Source organism: Salvelinus alpinus, chromosome 1, assembly GCF_045679555.1.
Source record: "Salvelinus alpinus chromosome 1, SLU_Salpinus.1, whole genome shotgun sequence".
Lineage (NCBI taxonomy): Eukaryota > Metazoa > Chordata > Actinopteri > Salmoniformes > Salmonidae > Salvelinus > Salvelinus alpinus.
In genome coordinates this window covers 101,048,419-101,063,602 of record NC_092086.1, presented here as the reverse complement: position 1 = coordinate 101,063,602, position 15,184 = coordinate 101,048,419, and the positions used below count along the sequence as shown (strand labels likewise).

Sequence of the window (15,184 nt, the reverse complement as noted above, 5' to 3'; positions counted from 1 at the left end):
AGAGGACTGGCAAAGTACAGCCAGGATCAGTGGCACTTATGGTGCACTTGAGTAACCTACCATTACAATAAGGAACATTCTATTTCTATCTTTGTTGCCTGGCTCGCCCTGACCTCGGTATGACTGCAGCACCTAGAACAATGATGGTTTAGTATCTTTGTTTAGAAACTCTGGCTGTGTTCGAGAGGATCAAACCCGTAATGTATCATGGGGAAATTGTGACTGACCGATTGATCTACAAATAAGTTATTTATGATGCAGGTCAGTCAGTCGAAACAAGCCCTCTGCCTATAATCTACAGTAGGCGACCTGGAACAAGGGGAGAAGGCAAGCCCGCATTTCTATGGAAACTGTAACGCAGGTGGGGAGAGGAGCCGCTGATGTTTGTGTTGTTTGACAGTTAGCTACAGGTTGCTTTACAAATTTGTAAGGTAAGTTTCTCGCCTCTACAGATAAAGTAGCAAACAAACTCGAAATAACGTGTTTGGTATTTAGGAATCTAATTATCTAAATGTATACAGTCCGACTTTATTGTAAGTACGGTCATAATGCAAGATACTTGCTAGGCTAGGTTGACCGTTCAGCTAGCAAGCGCCAGGGACGTGTTCAGCAGGACGTAACGGGTTGGAAGGTTCATATATAAATATGTAGAACAAACGAGTTTGGGCATGGGTGTCAAACTTATTCCATGGAGGGCCTAGTTTCTGCAGGTTTTAGTTCATTCCTTTCAATTAAGGCCTAGACAACCAGGTGAGGGGAGTTCTTTACTAATTAGTGACCTTAAGTCAATTGACCTATATATTCTGTGTGTATGTATTGCAGTGGTGGGCCGTCAGGGCCTGCAAGGCCTTCTCTGCTGGCCTAAACATCATCAGAATATAATATTTTTTTAAATATATTTTCCCACATATGTATTCAATTATTCCCCAGAGTAAGAGTTATACTCTTCATTTCATAGCTTTCCTCTTGGTTGCACTACTTCCAGCCCCAGGTTGAGATTTGGAGGGCTGGTCTTTATGTTAGATCTTTTATCCAATCATATTCAGCCATCATGTGTTGCCAGGGGTCTAAAATCTGCCCTCATGCCTTCAGAATCAACAGTGCGGGCGCTTGTAGCTTATAGTGAATGGAAATTAAAATTTTGTGTCAACCAATCAGCTTTAGAGTTGGCTATTGTACGCCTGCTGGCTGGCTCCAGTGTTACACAGGAGCCAGCTAGCAGGCGTAGTGCGTGCACGTCTTTTGATTGGATTACCAATATTGAGAGGCAGGTCCTATGGGCAGGTCTATGCAGATCTAGGAAACTGAATTTGATAAACGAATTAATTCGCGTTCTACTAAGCTGTTTTTTCAACCCACAATGGCGGAAGGATGAGAAGATATCGATTTGGTCGAGGATATAATTATAACGCCATTCTCAAGACGAACTTTTCAAGAAAAGTTAGACATTGTAAGGAGAGGTCGCCCGACGCCACAAAGCCTGTCACAGGCGGGAAAGGGGTTCGTTCGCTCGCCACTTTCAAAGTTTCAACTACGAGCGCTGTCAATGGCTCACAGGCTCCGAGAAGCACTGCAAACTGTACTGCTGGGAATGCCTATTATTTGCAAGTGATCGATTTGGTGTTTGGAGCCACACTGGCTTTGCAAACTTGAGTTGTCTGTTAAACACTGTTTACCCAAAAATGTCAATTTGTCAATTTCAAGGTGACGCAACGCCTGGTTATACTGCGTTTCTGTCTAAATGTATAGTGTCTAGAGCCATGGCATCATAATGATGGTAATAAGAGGTGGATTAATTCGGGTGGGACTGTGTAGTACCTCACTGAAGGCCTAGGCCCCAGGCCCACGGCACGCCACTGATGTATTGATATGTAAGGTATGTGTGACGTTTTTAAATGTATGTAGTTATGTCCTTGAGCTGTTCTTATCAATTAATGTTCTGTATTATGTCATGTTCTGTGTGGACCCCAGCTTCATGGTCTTTCGCAACAGCTAATGGGGATCCTAATGAAATAACAAGTGCAAGGGAGGAGCGAAAACCTGCATACACTCAGCCTACTGTGGAATGAGTTTGACACATGTTCCCTAAGGCTTTGTCACAGAGCCGGCTCCAGGCATAAGCGACATAAACAGTTGCTTAGGGCCCCCGGCCTCTAGGGGGCCACAAACCCACCAAAAATATTTTTTTATTTCTTTTAGGAACTCAGTCGGGATCTCAACTTACTATTGAGAGTAAGAATAGGATAATGCACCAGGTGCAATTTAGAATTTTGGTTGAACATCATTCAGCGGTTTTTCTCTAGTTATGTCAGTCACTGACCGTCACTCAATTAGCCTTGCCAGCTAACCATTTTTAGGTTTGTAGTTAGTCTAGCCAGCTATCTAAACTTGTAGTAATCATGGCCAAATACCAACCAGGCACGTGCCCAGGGCCCTGACCTCCAGGGAGCCCCCATTGATTTTGTTAGTCAGTCTCACTCAGAAATCATAACATGTCTTAAGTCATGGCAAAATGTGTATAATTACAGGAAATTAGCTTTAAAACTGCTAAATAAATTATCCACCCCATTGGTAAAATGGATAGAATTACAGGAAATTAGCTGTGAAACTGAATCTTTTTTCTGTCTGCCCCATGGCAAAATGAGTAGAATTGCATGACATTTTTTATGAAATTGCTACATTTTGTTTATGCCCAATGGCAAAATGTTTAGAATTGCACTTTTTTCTCTCTGCTGTTGAGGGGAGCCACTAAAATGTTTTGCAGCAGGTGGGAGGGCCCCCAACCAAATCTTGCTTAGGGCCCCTAAAAGGCTAGAGCCGGCCCTGCCACACAGCTCTAGCATTATGTTTAATTTATCTTTGTCTACAACATCACTCATAAACTGTACTAGACATCACTGAAATGTGTCAATGTTTTCGGCATCAAATCGCACTGTATGCATGCAAATCAGCGATGCAAATTGATTACCTGCCTGCAGACTGCAGGTATCATGGCAGGGACGTCGCGACATGATCGGGAGATGGCGGTGAATGCCAAAAAACAGCTGTCTGTATGCACAGACCCTGTGGATCGACTGAGGATGCAGTGTCTCGCACGAGGCTCTTCTGGCATCAAGGGTCTGGGCAGGTGAGAGAGTGACCAGAATACTCTTATGTGTAGGGCACAAGTAATGGTTCTGTATCAAGTGATGTGTTGCCCAGGTCATCAACATCAAATGTTTGATAGAGTAGCAGTAGTGATTGATCAAACATTGTACTATAGGCAATCCTGTCAGGAAGGCTGTGTCAAGAAGACAGCTCTAGATTGGCTTCTAAAATGCAAGGATTGTTTTGACAACGTTAACTCCAAGAAATTATTAATAATTTTCTTCAACTGCCACCTATTTATATATATTTTCTTCTTCAATGGTTTATCTGTCAGAACATTCAGGATAATGGATGATGACAACAACCGTATATTGGATGTGAAGGAGTTTATGAAGGGGCTTAATGACTACGGTGTCCTCATTGAGAAAGATGAGGCCATGACAATGTTTCAACGTTTTGACCGGGACAACAGTGGACCCATTGACTTTGATGAATTTCTCCTCACTCTCAGGGTAAATATGAGTGGTAGGGGTAAGCCTCTGAATTACATGATACATTTGATCATACTTATTTAATCTGTGAATTTTGTCCATTATTTCTGGTTGTGCTGGTTATGATCACAGCCCCCGATGTCCAATGCCAGGAAGGAGGTGATCATGCAGGCCTTTAGGAAGCTGGATAAGACTGGTGACGGGGTGATCACTATTGAAGATCTTAGTGGGGTTTACAACGCCAAGTACCACCCCAAATATCAAAATGGGGAGTGGACAGAGGAGCAAGTATTCCGCAAATTCCTGGACAGCTTCGACTCTCCTTACGACAAGGACGGAAAGGTAATACTGATAACATCACACCATACTGACCTGGTCACTTTCAGGCCTTGGGGTTGTAAAATATGGAAATGTTGGATAGAGGTTATAGTGGGCTTATCAGATGAGGCTGGTGGGAGGAGCTATAGGAGCACAGGCTCATTGTAACGGATGGAATGGAATTAATGGAACGGAGTCAAATGTGGTTTTCATGTTGTTGTTTTTTATTTTTTTTATTTTTAGTGGGTGGATCAGCTTTAATATTGCGGATTGATTGGTGCTTCCATCAATGTAATTGTCTGAATCATTTCCAATCCCCCATATGTTTTGGGGGTAAATAAACACTACCGTTCCAAAGTTTGGGGTCACTTAGAAATGTCCTTGTTTTTGAAAGAAAAGCAACTTTTTGTCCATTCAAATAACATCAAATTTATCAGAAATACAGTATAAACATTGTTAATGTTGTAAAAGACTATTGTAGCTGGAAACGGCAGATTTTTTCAAATGGAATATCTACATAGACGTACAGAGGCCCATTATCAGCAACCATCACTCCTGTGTTCCAATGGCACGTTGTGTTAGCTAATCCAAGTTTATCATTTTAAAAGGCTAATTGATCATTAGAAAAACCTTTTGCAATTATGTTAGCACAGCTGAAAACTGTTGTCCTGATTAAAGAAGCAATAAAACTGGCCTTCTTTAGACTAGTTGAATAACTGGAGCATCAGCATTTGTGGGTTCGATGACAGGCTCAAAATGGCCAGAAACAAAGTACTTTCTTCTGAAACTCGTCAGTCTATTCTTGTTCTGAGAAATGAAGGCTATTCCATGCGAGAAATTGCCAAGAAACTGAAGATCTCGTACAACGCTGTGTACCACTCTCATCACAAAACAGTGCAAACTAGCTCTAACCAGAATAGAAAGAGGAGTGGGAGGCCCTGGTGCACAACTGAGCAAGAAGACAAGTACATTAGAGTGTCTAGTTTGAGAAACAGACCCCTCACAAGTCCTCAACTGGCAGCTTCATTAAAAAGTATCCTCAAAACACCAGTCTCATCGTCAACAGTGAAGAGACGACTCTGGGATGCTGGCCTTCTAGGCAGAGTTGCAAAGAAATAACTCCACCAGTCCTATTTATGATATAATTTACAAAGATTATACCTTTTTTTTGTAATGTTATTGAAAAATTACGTTTTTTTAATCAATTAGTGTATTTGAGTTTAACCACAACATTGTTGTATTATTTTTGTTCTGTCTTTTCAGGTGGATTAAACTGAAATTGCAACCAACTTTCTATGGCTTGTCTAAAAAATAACAATATTTTGGAGATTTCGTTTTAAAATAACCAAAAGTAAGCGGTTGTAATCTGGATAAAGGGGAAAAGGCCATTCTTGAACATGGGGTGAGACATTCTTACTAATTTACTAGAGAACCATTTTGGATTTAAGTATAACTTTTGTATGACTGATGCCTTTAGTGAGAGGTCTAATGCTTTAATATTTAATCATTTCTGCCCTCAGAATTCATAGTCATTATATAAATAGGCCCTTTTAATTTTGTCTGACTTGCCATTACAAATAAAATTGAATATTTTTGCTCATATAATTTAAAAAGCAGGTTGCTAGGTGTAGGCAAAACCATACGCAAATAGGTAATATGTGATATGACTAAAGAGTTAATCAGTGTGATTTTTCCACAAATAGACAGGTATTTTCCTTTCCATGGTAGCAAGATCTTATCTATTTTTGCTAACTTTCTATTAAAATGTATTGGAGTGAGATCATTTCTTTCTTTCGGGATATGTATACCAAGTATGTCCACATCCCTGTCAGACCATTTTATTGGTAAACTACACAGTAATCCAATACGTAATATAGTACATTTATCAGAATTTGGTTTTAATCCAGAGAGGTTAGAAAAAGTATCTAGATCCTCTAAGAGGCTGTGGAGGGATTCTAATTGTAGATTTAAAAGAAAACATGAATCATCAGTGTACAATGACACCTTTGTTTTTAAGCCATGGATTTCTAATCCCTTATTGTTGTTAATTTTAACAGCAAACATTTTGATGGCAATAATAAATAGGTGTGCCGATAGTGGACAACCATGTTTTACTCCTCTTGACAGATTAAAACTTTCTGAGATGTAGCCATTATTTACTATTTTACACCTAGGGTTACTATACATAACTTTAACCCATTTTACAAGAGATTCTCCAAAATTGAAATATTCCAAGCATTTATATATAAACTGCAGTTGTACTTTATCAAAAGCCTTTTCAAAGTCAGCTATGAAAACCATGCCTGGTTTCCCTGATATTTCATAGTATTCTATTGTTTCCAGTACTTGTCTTATATTATCTCCAATGTATCGTCCATGTAAAAAAAAAATGTCTGATTAGGATGAATAATATCTGACAACCTTTTTAATTCTATGCACTAAGCATTTAGCTATATTTTTTGCATTACAACACTGAAGTGTAAGAGGCCTCCAATTTTTTTAATGGACTGGAGCTTTATATATACCACCTGGATCCTGTTTCAGTAATATTGAAATCAGACCTTCTTGTTGAGTGTCCGATAATCTACCATTTATATAGGAGTGGTTATAACATGCTAATAATGGTCCTCTGAGTATATCACAAAAAGTTTTGTATACTTCCACTGGTATGCCATCCAGCCCTGGAGTTTTCCCGGACTTAAAGGCTTTAATTGCATCAAGAAGTTCCTCCTCTGTAATTTGGCCTTCACATGAGTCTTTCTGTGCAGATGTTAATTTTATATTATTAATAGGAAAAAATCCATAGAATTAGCTTCGGTTAGTGGAGATGGAGGAGACTGAAATGAAAACATATGCTTAAAGTACTTTACTTCCTCTTTCAAAATATAATTCGGTGGATCATGAGTGACTCCATCATTTGTGACAAGTTTCAGTACATTTATTTTGGTAGCCTTTTTATGTTGAAGATTGGGGGAAAATGCACCAAAGTATTTTTCATATTCCATCCAGTTCGCTTTATTTTTATAATATATTACACTTGATCTTTCTTGAATAAGTTCATCCATTTATTTTTTATTTTTCCTCTAACTTGCTCTGAGGCTCTTATGGTACAGTTTTTATTGCTATCTATCTGTACTGTTAGTCCTTCCATTACCTGTGTTAATATGGACTCTTTTGACCAAAATTGCTTTTGTTTTATAGATGAGTATTGAATTGCATGGCCTCTAAAGGCACATTTAAAAGTGTCCCATACAATAAGGGGATCTGCTGTACCTATGTTATGTCGGAAAAGTCCGTTATAAATTCTTCTGTCCTAGTTAAAAACAAGTTATAATCGAGTAAGCTTTGATTCAATTTCCAATATCCTCGCCATGTGGAAATTCTGTAAGAGTAATGTATATGCCAATTATCTGATGGTCCGACCGCATTCTGTCCCCATCAACACTTTTTAAACTTTTGGTGCCAGAGAGAATGACATAAGAAAGTAATCAAGATGACTAGCTTGATTAAGGCTCTGCCATGTATATCGCACATTATTATTATTATATATATATTTTTAAAATGTCATATGTTTGATGTGTTTGATAACATTACATTTATTCCATTCAAACCATTACGATGAACCCGTCCTCCTATAGCTCCTCCCACCAGCCTCCTCTGGGTCTTACTATCGTCCACCTCTACTGTAGTGTAAACCTATACTGCTAAACTTACCTGTACATTATTCAGTCAGATATGTATGAGATTATCTGGACGCATGAGACATTTCTTAGTCTCCTGACATTTACAATACTGCATATCTGTCGAACCATCTTAAACTGTGTCATATCATGTCTTATTTCTGGAACATATTAGGTCACACAAGAAGAGTATGAATTGCTATACAGGCGTGAGATCCTCCATTGATATGGATATCTACTTTATTATCATGATGAAAAGTGCCTGGAAACGTATTAACTAATGTCTTCATGTGTCAATGTTTAGGGTAAAGACTAAAGAGCACTTAATCCTGGGATATGGACGGCAGAGGTCACATTTTATTTGGATAGTCATGACCCTATAGATGGTCATACTATCAACAAACTATATGTTGATAAGCAACTGCTTGCTAAGGTTACGGTTAGGTTTAGAATGAGGGTTAGTGTAAGGGTTAGGGTTAAGTTTAGGGTTAGGATAAGAGTTAAGGTAAGGGTTAGTTTGGGTTAGTTGAAATGTGACAATTTTTCAACATCTACTGAACATCTACAAACCATCTACTTGGGACTATCCAAATATAGTGTTACCATGGGAGATGTCATGGTATATCTTTTCACTTGTCTTTCTAGGTGCAGTAGTTTAGTGGGGTGTAACTCTCTACATTCAATTCTTTAGGGCTGTCCTCAAGGTGTTTACACTGCTCTTAGCCATTTTGTGTCTTTAGGCCTATTTCTCAAAGCTGTCAAACTGTCAGAGCTGTCAAACTGTTACAGTGCAACATGTATGTTTCTTAGTAGTACAATTATAGTAGAAATGGTAGCTTGGTGGAGCTGTTTCTCACTGTCAGCCAGCAGATGTCAAGGTTTTGTTTTGTCTCTAGTTAGATATTGCACCTTAGTCGCGAGATTAACTAAGCATTTAGATGTTAGCTGAAAATGTCTGAATCTCAAATCAAATTTTATTTGTTACATACACATGGTTAGCAGATGTTAATGCGAGTGTAGCGAAATGCTTGTGCTTCTAGTTCCGACAATGCAGTAATAACCATGAGTAATCTAACCTAACAATTCCACAACTACTACCTTATACACACAAGTGTAAAGTGATAAAGAATATGTACATAAAGATATATGAATGAGTGATGGTACAGAACGGCATAGGCAAGATGCAGTAGATGGTATAGAGTACAGTATATACATATGAGATGAGTAATGTAGGGTATATAAACATAAAGTGGCATAGTTTAAAGTGGCTAGTGATACATGTATTACATAAAGATGGCAAGATGCAGTAGATGATATAGAGTACAGTATATACATATACATATGAGATGACTAATGTAGGGTATGTAAACATTATATTAAGTGGCATTGTTTAAAGTGGCTAGTGATACATTTTTACATACATTTCCATCAATTCCCATTATTAAAGTGGCTGGAGTTGAGTCAGTATGTAAGTGGTGGCTGTTTAACAGTCTGATGGCCTTGAGATAGAAGCTGTTTTTCAGTCTCTCGGTCCCTGCTTTGATGCACCTGTACTGACCTCGCCTTCTGGATGATAGCGGGGTGAACAGGCAGTGGCTCGGGTGGTTGTTGTCCTTGATGATCTTTATGGCCTTCCTGTGACATCGGGTGGTGTAGGTGTCCTGGAGGGCAGGTAGTTTGCCCCCGGTGATGCGTTGTGCAGACAATCTGCACTGAAGAGCAGGTATTGATGAGGGAACAAAAGGTTGTGACACACTCAACTCTCCCACAACATTGTCTGTCCCATTCACCTCTGGTTTTTAGTTTTCAGCCTTATCAGGGTTATGTTGAGTGTCTGTCTCTATCTGACACTGATGGTGTGGGCTGGTTCAGGGAGCGCTGTCTGTCTGACATCCTTCCCTTCTGCAGGTCACCATGGAGGAGTTTCTCAACTACTACTGTGGAGTCAGCGCCTCCATCGATAGTGATGTCTATTTCATTCTCATGATGAAAAATGCATGGAAATTGTGAGTTTTAAGTTGATAACTTTATGATGATTTTTAATGGACAGTTTTTCAAGGTGCCTTCATAAACAAATATTTCATTTTGGAAATCATGTTGACAAACGAATATTAATAATGTCCCCCCCAAAAATAAAAAAATAATGTGCCAATGATATGCAAATGATTATGAATGACTTGTAAATATTTCGTGCTATGTGAAAATATGTATTTTAATTATACAGTCCCTCTCTCCAGAAACAACCAATATTCTGTATTGTAGAATTTGAAATGTGATGTATCTGTACATCTGTGTTCCACAGTTCCTATGTTAGATACATCTTTATAAAGACACGGGAAATCATAAAGACTGATAAATCAAAGTACAGTAATTTCAGGAGATGATGAAAGCAGAGGAAATGATACAACTGCATTTGTGAGTGGAATTAATCTGTTTAATAAAAATGTTAAACACAAAATGTAACAACATGGTCATTTCTACACAGATAATGCCGTCACATTTGTCAGATTAAAATAAACAAATACCGGATCGGTACAGATTTTGTACAGTAAAATAAAAACAAAGCAGTAATTTGCCGATGGTGACTTTATGTTTAATGCTCTGCTAAAGTCTCACAAAGTGTTCAAGAAAATAATAAAGCGTTCTGCATTGAAAACTATAATGTATGATAGTACATAGTATAGTATAATACTATAATACATCCAAGTCAGTGTAAAAAAAATAACATACCGGTAACTGTGCAGGAAATACAATCACTTATGTGCAAAAAATGTAAAACATAATGACAAACAAACACATAAACTGTGATTAAATTATATATAGAATGTGTAGAAGGGTTTAAACCCCGAGGAATTGACATTCTAGGGGCTCTATTCAATCCGTATCACTGAAGCGTTACACATTGCGCAATAGAAATTGAAGGGTAATTTCCGATTGAGCCGACATATGCAACGTTTACCGCGAATGCATTCTCCGATAACGCAGGAACATTGCCTTTATATTTCATTCATGCTGTAACGCTGAACTTCCGCAATACGGATTGAATAGAGCCCTAGGTTTATTTAGCAGCTGTTGTCATGGTAAAGAGTATCTCTGTGATATGAAGCAGCAGTATGTATAACGCCAAGGTGTCATGGTGGCTCGTCAGTATACCGACGGGGTTGATATAGTATGGGATGTGCAAACACAGAAAGGATAATAAGGGAGGTGTCGCGTTGTATTTCAAGTTGTTTAAGTCCTCCCTTGTCTTGTTTCTTAGCAACTAGCAACAGATTAATAACACAAAACCAAACAAACACAATGAGGATGATTCCTGTTCTGTCTCCTATCATTTGTAAATAACATGTGCATTGAGTTCTGCTAGTCTCTTGCGATACTGGGAGTCAGTGGATAGTCAGTTTGAGTCACGGTGAATTAAATGGACTTCAAATAAAAGCAGCCAAAGTCACTCAGGGTAAGAATGTAATAAGCAGCTATAATTCATCTTGAATAGATAATTCTGTCTGTCTGTCTCGCTCCCTCTCTGTCTGTCTGTCTGTCTCTCCATCTCTCTCTCACTGGATCTGATAGAAACTAGACATGGTGACATAAGCCTCATCCTTGCCTCCTTGCTGAGTAGCACCTAGCCCCTCAGGACCAATGTTACCATCACTGTCATCTGTCTCCACGCTCTCAAAGTCACTCCTCAGATCCAGGAACCCCACAGTGGAGCCACTGTTCCCACTGCTCCCCGCCCCACCATTGAGGTGCACTCCTGGGGACTCACACCTAAGCAGTATGGTCTCCGACCCTCCACTACTGGTGGTATGGCAGGACGTCGTATCCCCATCACGCTCTTGAATGAGGCATTGATCTTTGACCTCAGCGAGTCGATGGGAGTCAGAGTCAGGGGGTAGGGAGGTACGGTCTTGCTCCTTGTCCGGCTCCACCAGCTGGATGTTGAGGTCACTGAACACCTCGGGGCTAAAGCTCACAGGTGGGCCCTGCTGGGTCAAAGGAAAGAGACGGAATAAAACAATATCCTCATAACTTATTATGGCCATTATCGTTCACTGTCTAGTGCATATCAGAGGACTTACCTTCATTGGCTCATAGGTCTGGGCGATCTGGAGAAGTGTGTGTTTGGGATGTGGAATGCTTGGCCATATGAAGGAATGTATTCTGTGAGGACAGAGAGACATCCAGAGGATGACATGGAGGACATGCACACACACACACAAAATATGATGTGCAGAGGAAAAGGAGATCAATTTGATACTCACTGTTTTCTCCAGAAAATACCAACTGCCAAAGTAACCAACAGCAGAGCAGCAATGGGCACGATGAGAGAATAGGAAAGCACCTGCACGTCTGTCTCTGTAGGGAAGTGGGAGAGAGATGATGCATGTGACTCACATTTCCTGTACCTTGCTCTATCACTTCCACCTAACTACACAGTCCAGATATCATGCTATGCTTTTTAGATGCAAGTCCTTTTTTACCTGTGTTGGTGCTGAAACTGATAGAGGTGCTCCACTCACTCCAGCTGCCATCAAAGTACCCCCCGCTTGGCTTGGCTCGCACCTTGACATTATACTCTGTGTTCTTATGGAGGTACTCGTTCCCCTCAATGATCAGAGGCTGATAGGTTATGTTTTTAACCTTTGAACAGGGTACACCGTAAAAGAAGAACAAGACAATAAGACACCTTCCTAATATTTAGTTGCACCCCCTTTTGCCCTCAGAACAGCCTCAATTGAATGATATTCTCTGATGAAGGTCGACTGACCGAAAGCTTAGCCTCTATTAAAATAAATCTGTCGAAGTGTGCAGAGACTTTTTCCTGTTTCTCCAGTTTTGCGTTTTGCCTCCTCCGCCTTCACTAATCAGTTTTGAGTGTGTGGTAGATTCTGCCTATTCTGATTCAATGATATGGAAATTATGGTAATATAATTAAGCTTTTGTATCCACAAATCCAAGAAAAATTGGCTTTTGGCAATTGTACCAGAGTATTTTTGACACTCCAGATGCGAAGTTGGAACAGTTGATTGCTGGGTTTCAGGTAATCCTTCAGGTATGGATTACCAATGTATATAAGAGCCCGGTTGGAGCTCTTCAGAAATGTGGCATTCACCACCCAAGGACTCCTGGGTTTAACTGAAACATAAAGATCGATAAGAAAGACGGGATAAGTGTTAAGGGCAATTGATGCAAGTGCCAACTAAGGGCTATCAATTGATAGGTGTCATGTAAAAATGCCTCATGTTACTTTCATTCAAACCATAGGGTGAGAATGTATGAAATACATGATAACTTACTTATTTTTTTCAAACTCATTGTTTTCCAAAATGTGCCACCTCGTTTTAATTGAACGGTGAGATTATACGATCGCAGAGTGTCCAGGTCTGTAAATGTGACATTATTCCCCTTCTCTTTCAAACAGCGTTGCTTTTTGTAATCTGTGTAGCTGTAAACATAATGTTAATAAAATCACCTTATCAATAAATTATTTCTTAATCCATTTGAGGATTTTACACATCTGGATATCTGAATATGCAGTAAGGGTGTTCTTCCACCCATGATATTTGTCCTTTGTGTTGTATAAACTCCTAACTAACACAACTGATGTTCAGTGGTCTTCTAGGAGGTTTATTACCAAAGACTCATGGCTTTTATGTCCTCCATTTCATCATCATCATCGGTGTCATCATCAAGGTGGCAGGTTAGGCTGTTTGCTGCCGAGACACTGAGATGAGAGGTGCAGAGTATTCTGGGTTCTGGAAGGGAAAGGAAAGGAAAGGAAAGGCAACAAAACAAAACAATTTCAGTGGTTTGAATGGGTTCAAGAGCAGCAAACCTTTTGTCAAATACATTTTGGTACAGAATGAGAATGAACAGTTAATGTTGCACCATCACTGTGTTGGACACAAATAATGCACTTAGACTTCAGGATTAAATCAGTGAATCATTTAAATAGAACTCTTAAAGAGGAATGGCAGCTCACCATTGTCAACCAATTCTTCTCCACTTTGAGAGTGCACCAGAACCGGGAGCATGAGTAAGGCAATCCATAGGCTGTATGCCATTTCTCACAAAGCAGTCACACTAATGTAAGATGTAGTGCCCCCAAATACAGAGGTGAGACTCTGGCGCACACACGCACAAGGAACTCAAAATGTCTCAGCTGTCTCACTGAACTGTCAGTATAAATATGACAGAGGAGAGCAGAAAAGAGAGAGGGAGGAAGAGAGAGACACACACACACACACAGAGAGAGAGACACACAGAGAGAGAGAGAGGGAGGAAGAGAGACACACACACACACACAGAGAGAGAGAGAAAAATGGAATTATCTTTTCAAGACTAGAGCTGCTTATTGCATTCTTACTCTGAGTGACATTGGCTAAGGTTTTGAGATGACAGTATAAAATGTCACCTTTTATTTGAGGGTATTTTCACATATAATAGTATTAGTATCTTATTAGAATCCCCATTAGTTACAGCCAAAGCTGTTTAGAAATGAAAAGCTGTTCAGGAATGAAAGCACTTTACGTATCTAGTCATAAGTATTTGGACAAATTCTCTTATATTTTTATTAAAGTAGTCAAATGTTTAGTATTTGGTCCCATATTCATAGCACACAATGACTACATCAAGCTTGTGACTCTACAAACTTGTTGGATGCATTTGCAGTTTGCTTTGGTAGTGTTTCAGATTATGTTGTGCCCAAGAATAGAATATGTTTTAGAACACTTCTATTATGGATGCTACCATGATTACAGATAATCATGAATAACTCATGAATAATAATGAGTGAGAAAGTTACAGAGGCATAAAGATCAAACCCCTCAAAGAATGCTAACCTTCCCTGTTATCGGTAATTGTGAGAGCTATAGCATGTCTTGGGGGTATGATCTTTGTGCCTCTGTAACAATTGTCGGGTAAATGTTTCAGCAATGGGCAGGATAACCCTAACTCTAATTTAAAGATGATTATTATCATATTATGAGCACACTATTCTCAGGGATATAATGGGGCTCAGTCTTTGAAGTTTTATCTGGGTTTGTGCCATGGCACCAGATCACATTCTTATGAGAGAATTTCAGAGAATTGCTTGTGGAGGTGGGGGATGCCAACTCAAGCAGTGCTCTAAGCATTACAATATGAGCAAGGCTTGCTGTTATGGACACCTTGTATACTGTATTTACACAGAAGAATATATAACCTTTTCCATTCAAACACTTTTTTAATAGAGTAAGGATCTGGTCATTTGAACATTGGAATAATGTTCAGATTTCTTTGCTGTTGTGAAACAACCTGAGACATACATGCATTTAACAAGAAGATATCCTTCCTGCTTTTGTACCAACAACCATGAAGAGAAAAACAAACCAGTAACCTATACAAAACACTTCCTGTCTACTCAAATGAACTGTTTTGGTTTCAAATGAGGTCAGAATGTACTCATCTTACTCAACACTAACCTTATCATTGAACAAGAGTTTGAGAAAAAGGAGCATTTACCACAAAGTTTGTAGAAATGTTCAAACCATTTCCCATTACAGGATGTTGTGAGAATGACTTAACATTTATGCTTATTTCAACAGGTTTCAGTATTACAAAGACAAG

At 39.2% G+C, this 15,184-nt stretch overlaps 2 protein-coding genes across 5 annotated transcripts; one reads left to right on the top strand and one right to left on the bottom strand.

Moving 5' to 3' along the window:
• Positions 1 to 113: 113 nt before the first annotated feature.
• On the top strand, positions 114 to 10,034 carry LOC139552719 (calcyphosin-like protein). Of its 3 annotated transcripts, none has more exons than XM_071364771.1 (5): positions 114 to 361; positions 2,979 to 3,127; positions 3,422 to 3,599; positions 3,711 to 3,920; positions 9,485 to 10,034. In XM_071364771.1, the coding sequence occupies exons 1-5, from the start codon at positions 344 to 346 to the stop codon at positions 9,584 to 9,586; spliced, it is 657 nt and encodes a 218-aa protein (XP_071220872.1). In that variant the 5' UTR covers positions 114 to 343; the 3' UTR covers positions 9,587 to 10,034. The 3 variants fall into 3 exon arrangements, with proteins under 3 accessions (XP_071220872.1, XP_071220932.1, XP_071221009.1); XM_071364831.1 differs by having other exon boundaries at positions 117 to 431; XM_071364908.1 differs by having other exon boundaries at positions 326 to 431; positions 2,986 to 3,127.
• On the bottom strand, positions 9,989 to 13,756 carry LOC139552621 (interleukin-7 receptor subunit alpha-like). 2 transcript variants are annotated; one of them, XM_071364551.1, is made up of 8 exons: positions 13,560 to 13,756; positions 13,212 to 13,332; positions 12,874 to 13,022; positions 12,561 to 12,712; positions 12,058 to 12,217; positions 11,839 to 11,932; positions 11,656 to 11,737; positions 9,989 to 11,562 (listed from the first exon to the last, which is right to left on the bottom strand). In XM_071364551.1, the coding sequence occupies exons 1-8, from the start codon at positions 13,639 to 13,641 to the stop codon at positions 11,131 to 11,133; spliced, it is 1,272 nt and encodes a 423-aa protein (XP_071220652.1). In that variant the 5' UTR covers positions 13,642 to 13,756; the 3' UTR covers positions 9,989 to 11,130. The 2 variants fall into 2 exon arrangements, with proteins under 2 accessions (XP_071220652.1, XP_071220746.1); XM_071364645.1 differs by having other exon boundaries at positions 9,989 to 11,559; positions 13,560 to 13,754.
• Positions 13,757 to 15,184: the final 1,428 nt, after the last annotated feature.